General features: G+C 37.1%; 1 protein-coding gene across 1 annotated transcript in view; it reads right to left on the bottom strand.

The window, feature by feature from the left end:
• kpna3 (karyopherin alpha 3 (importin alpha 4)) overlaps positions 1-6,000 on the bottom strand; it is a 91,082-nt gene that overhangs the window by 45,521 nt on the left and 39,561 nt on the right. The window contains exon 4 of the mRNA XM_043700423.1: positions 4,055-4,084. Coding sequence (XP_043556358.1) covers positions 4,055-4,084 — 30 coding nt within the window. The remainder of the gene's footprint in view (positions 1-4,054; positions 4,085-6,000) is intronic.

Below are 6,000 nucleotides of genomic sequence, written 5' to 3'. Positions count from 1 at the left end.
CAAAGTCTTTTCCCTGAGGTTGGGGAATCCAGAACTAGAGGGCATAGGTTTAGGGTGAGAGGGGAAAGATATAAAAGAGACCTAAGGGGCAACTTTTTCACACAGAGAGTGGTATGTGTATGGAATGAGCTGCCAGAGGAAGTGGTGGAGGCCGGTATAATTGCAACATTTAAAAGGCATTTGGATGGGTATATGAATAGGAAGGGTTTGGAGAGATAGGGGCCGGGTGCTGGCAGGTGGGACCAGATTGTGTTGGGATATCTAGTCGGCATGGACGGGTTGGACCAAAGGGTCTGTTTCCATGCTGTACATGTCTATGGCACTATGACACTGCAACGTCTTTCTTTAAAAAGAAGCGATGGCTGTGTTTGCTGACATGATTGCACACGCACCATTCACCACTGTAAATGGCATGTACGCATTTAAATGGTTTGGGAGTCACAGCTCCAAACTCAGGAAAAGGACAGACTTGCACTTACATACAGCGTTTCACAACAACCAGACATCTCACACCATTGACGTCCAGTTACTGCTGTAATCTAAGATACAAAGCTGTAACATCGGGAAAAAAACCCAGCAATTTGTGCAGAATCTCCCATAAACACACTGGGACAATGACCAGGTAACCTACTAACTGACATTGATTGAGGGATATATATTCATCAGGTCATTTGGGTAATGCCTTCTTCAAAAGGTAGTATTTTCTATACCCACATGAAGGGGCAGTTGGGGCCTCCATCTAACATCCCATCCAAAAGATAGCACCCGAGACACTGCAGCACTCCCTCAGTACTGCACTGAGTGTCACGCTTGAGAACAAAATTGGATAGTGTGGAGTAAAGCATGTAAAGGACAATAAATTTCTTCATATTGTAATTTGCTTTATCAGGTAGGTGGGGTTTGGTACCCAAAGTGACAACAATAATACATCATGCAGGAAATGGCATGAAGCAATCATATCAACAAATGTGAACAAAAGGAAAAGTCAAACAGTAACTGTAATGGTGAGAATTAATACAAATACAGAAATGCGATGAGTAATTCAAACGGGAGTAAAACAACTTAAGATATGCTCATTGCATAAACATATTAATCTACAGACAAGTTTAATTTTGAAAATGTTCTGGCTTGTTTGACTATTAAGTACATGTTATCCATGGTGAATGGAAGTATTTTGAATTAACGAGTAACATTAGCTCTAAACAGCATATAAATTTTACATATTTTATTTTTTACATGACTACTCCAAGGAATTTTAATGTGTGTAACATGCATCATGTATACGTTGTGCTGAAATGATGTCACCACTGTTTTAATGAGATCTCAATGAGAAACAGGGAATAATCCAGGAGCCCTTCTTGATACAAAATCAGTACTGAGGAGATTTAACGCTATTCAATTCAATTCTATCCACATAGAATTTGGATGACGTGTTTCAGAAGGCAATTGAAGCAATAAACTGTGAAGAAAGAGATGGTACAGCTTTCCTTTAAACTCTTCTGAACAAACTACAAAGTAAAAGCCACATCTTGGTGTTGGACAATATTTTCACATTTTGTTGCCTTGCCTCCTAATTGAGGCTGAAAAAATCCATTGGAGTGTAGCTGGAAATTAACTGCAAATGGAAATTAAGAAATATGGAAATCTAATTTTGTTGTAATAAAGCACTTCCATATCTATCTCAACATTAGCTGGAATTGAGAAAATAAATTAACCTAGACTAAAACTTCAATTATGATGCCAACCTCCTGAATTAAGAGTGTGGCCAAAGGACATAGACGTTTGATGATCAGGAATGTGTGAGGCACGTTGAAGCAAAGAGGTCAGGCACTGAAATCATTGAGGGGCACATACTGAGGAGGAGGTATGCAAAATATTGGCTTGAAAGATTCAGGCAAATGGGAAGGTAGATAATAAATGGAGGTCTTTAGGGGAGTAAATTTTTCTAACTACTGAAAGATGGACACAGGATGAGTTAAGTACCAAGTTTTGAATTTACAGCAGCATTTAAACTCTTCCCACTGCTTATGATAGACATTTGACGTTTGGATTATAATAATGGGATGAGTAGGAATCAATATTGTGGTTGAGGAGAGATGGTGCACATCCAAGGACTTTCCTTAGACAATAAAGCACTTCAATATTTGCGAAAATAGCCAGTTAGAATCTAAATCCCAAAGGGTCCGCTTATTGGAAAATTTTCTAAGTTCAATATTTATTTATTACATTTACGGACACTTGCAGCAAAGGTTTTCTAAACATATAAATGGGCAGAACATTTTACATTTTTAAGTTTTTATCAATTGATCTGTGACATGATGATGGTATGATACTGGGATTTCAGACACCACAGTCATATTTACAGTTCATTCATGTACTGCATCTCAGAAATCAAATGGATAACCTCTCAAAACAAGACTTCAAAACATCAATGACAGATTCAGTTTATAGTCAAATATGACGGGTTTGCAAATAGTTAGGATACAATGCAAAATATGAAATGTCAAAAAATACTGATTTATTCATGAGCGCACCCTTTCCTTTAAGAGAAAGTTCTGATTGCAGTTTCAGTTTGACCTTTGATGAAGTTATTCTGTTAACTGAAACCGCTGTGTCAGCTTCATCACCTATTACCTCAATTAATACTGTGCAGCATCATCCAGCCAGTGATCAAGTCGCATGCCACCCTCACCTCATGAGATCAGGAATACTCACTGAGGCAAAGCAAAAACTGCTGGAAAAGCTCAGCAGGTCTGGGAGCATCTGTGAATCCAGTCCCGAAGGGTCAGTGGACCCAAAATGTTAGCTCTGATTTCTCCACACAGATGCTGTCAGACCTGTTGAGTCTATGCAGCAATTTCTCATTTCCAGCGTCCGCAGTTCTTTCAGTTTTTTTGTTTAACATTCACTGATGCTCCAAGCTTCTACGCTAAACACCCTAACCTGCTGATCAAAAGTTAAATTTGCTCAAAAGATACATGATCCAGAAGCTGTCTTTGCATTTACCTATACAATCCAATTTGGATTCAAGTAGACCTTCTAACTTTTAACATGCTATAACAGGCTTCTATTGACACTTTACAAAAAATTAGCCATTAGCTTTTCCTAAAGCCTGAACAAATTTCCTCAAAGGCATATTGCCATTCTGGAATTTTAAACATCACTTTCTTTTTGCATTGATATTACTGGATTATTCCACTTTACAATGCCGTACTTCACAGCTCACCGCTCATGAAACATGCATATAGGGATCAACACTTGGCTTTTGAAGTCACTGTGGACAATATTAAAAATGGAATCTCAAATGTAAGTGAGAATCGACTTAAAGGAGTGAAAATTGGCCAGAAGATGGCAGGAAAAAGTTAATAGCCTTCTATTTCAGTGACTGATGTTGAAATTAATCCGACTATTTTAAACTATTGTAAATTCTGGAAGGCCATTGTTTACATGGATCAAGACAGTGTGAAGGACAACATTTTGATGAAATAAACAGTGGCTCCTCAGACAATGTGGGCATTGAAGCATTCCAAAGTTAATCACTTCAAAATAAAATTGAAAGGAATAAACCTGCTAGAATAGCAATCTAGTGCAAGGAAATAGCAATAACAGTCAACATCTGCACCATTTTACCACACTAAAGGAATGCTCCAGGACATGGCTAAATAAATACATGATTGAAAACTATTAATGCATCCCTGGAGGGTAATAATTACAAAAGGAAGATGCCAAAATTGGATTGGCGCAGTCTTGTCCTGGGGGCAGTTATCTGGCTTCCAATTGCTCAAGTCTTTTTTCCTACCATTTAAGTAAAACCTATCTGAGCTGTTCAGTGGGATTCTCTCTTTGTGACCATACCATACCTAAGTGGAGTTTTAATTTTTTTCTACACTGTAGAACAAAAATGACATGCAGCAACTTATTTCTTATTTTACATTCACAGTGCAATATAAAAATAAAGATGTCTATTGTTACGGAAACATTTAAAGGATCAAATAGCACGAAAACAGCCACAAAATTTCAATAGTTCAAAAATTTCAGTTAATAGTTTTCTTACCTGAAGAATAGCATCTAATGTTATATTTTGCTGGAAAAGAAACAAGTAAAATTATGTGGCAATTTTTATGGTACCGTTATTCTAGAGTAAAGGCTTAGCAATGATAATTTCTCTCACTTTGAGTGTTTCACCCAACCATTTGATTCCTGAAAATTATCCAGAACTCTTATTTTTGCAATTAGGAACATGTAAAGCAATATTCTTCGGCTCCAAGACCTAGGTCTTTAAAAGCAAATGAATTTATTTCTAAATGTTTATTCAACTTATTTATTCTGACCCATCAGTATTTGCTGCAGAAATAGATTGATGAGTATTAGTTATGGGAAATTCATATCTTAAGGCAACAAGATTTTTTAAAAGCCATTCTGTTACGACATTTGTGAACCAGATTTTCTACTGGCTAAAGTCATTATCCCAGTATAGATAGGAGCTAAGCATTATTACCCTGCAGAATCCCCATCGTAATAGGAATAGTCTGAAAAACTGCATTTTCCACTGGGCAATTTCGCTATGCTTGGAATCTTGCAAACGTCTTCATTTAAATTTGATGATTCAGACACTTCAGATGCCTCCAACAAAATTCAGTTAAATAGTTACTCAAGAAGAGCTGGATTTAATAGATGCTCCAAACACTGACACAACATTCCTTTAGCGTGCCAGACCCAACTTCTCCCACCCCTTCTCTCCACATTGCTGGATTGGACCAGATCCTCCCCCCCACTGCTGAGAGTGGTGTGCGTGTGCGTGTGCACGCGCACGCGTTGGGGGGGGGGGGTGGGGGTGGGGAAGAAGAGAGAGAAGGATGATTTAGTCTATGAGCTCTACGCTGTCAAACATCTGTCAGAATGGAAGCACAGCGTTACATTCTTGGGGGAATTCTGAGCAGAATCTTCCGTCAGAAAAGTTGTGCTTCTCTTTTGTGAAGATAAAGACTGGAAGTGAATCTGAAAGTGATTGCCATTCCTTGGAAAATCTAGTCTAATCTTCCTAAAATATTTTTATTACAAAAATTATCTAACCTACATTAAGTTATTCAATTTAGTGAACATCTTTATACAAAATGCAAGTTGACCAATGGCATCTTTTTCTTTTAAAATAGCAAACAAAATGATTAACTCACAATATCTTTCCATTTCCCACTTTATAAAACCTACTTGATATCTTGCCATTTTTGCAGAACTCAGACCTATTGATGAGTCGTTTAGTACAAATTTGCTTAGCGCTTATTTCATACCTGGTCATCTTCGACCTTTGCTGATTTGCAATGATATACAAGGTTTGCAGAATCAAACCAGAAAAATAGCTCAACTTTCAGCATTGTTAGCTATAACAGTACAGGTACACAGATTGAATTCCCCACAAAAACTAATGTTTATACATACCTTGGTAAGTGAGATTATCAAATGATTGCAAATGCATAGTGATTTGATTAACTAGTGGTTTATTAACAAACTAACGTTAGATAAATTGGTAATAAAAAATTACATACATGATCAAGCACAATGAAAGTTGTTTTAAGGAAAATATAAATGTTCCAAATTCTTCAACTAAAGCTAATATTAATCCTTTTTTAATACTGAATGCTTTATGTTTCACTGACGTTTCAAACCACAAACATTTCACACAACTACCAAATAATTCTTCTACCCTCACTACAATTCCAAAACGTTATACTTTTGGTCCCAGTGTCCATTTGATGGACATCATCAATTTTACCTGAGAAGATTGCATTAGGCCCGTAATGACCAGATTCTCCTGCTTCCACCAAACTGGACCCATGCGACTAAACAGATTTATATCACCAATACCACAATCTCTTTTCCAGAACGGTTACTACAAAACAATTAATCGCAACAGCCAGATGCTGCTGCAGCCATAGTTTCTCAATGATTTACTTTAACCTGATATGTAGCAATTATTTGTTAAAAAAACACTTGGTATACAAA

This window comes from Chiloscyllium plagiosum, chromosome 12, assembly GCF_004010195.1.
Source record: "Chiloscyllium plagiosum isolate BGI_BamShark_2017 chromosome 12, ASM401019v2, whole genome shotgun sequence".
Lineage (NCBI taxonomy): Eukaryota > Metazoa > Chordata > Chondrichthyes > Orectolobiformes > Hemiscylliidae > Chiloscyllium > Chiloscyllium plagiosum.
The sequence above is the reverse complement of the archived record's forward strand: the minus strand, read 5'-3'. Positions and strand labels throughout refer to the sequence as shown.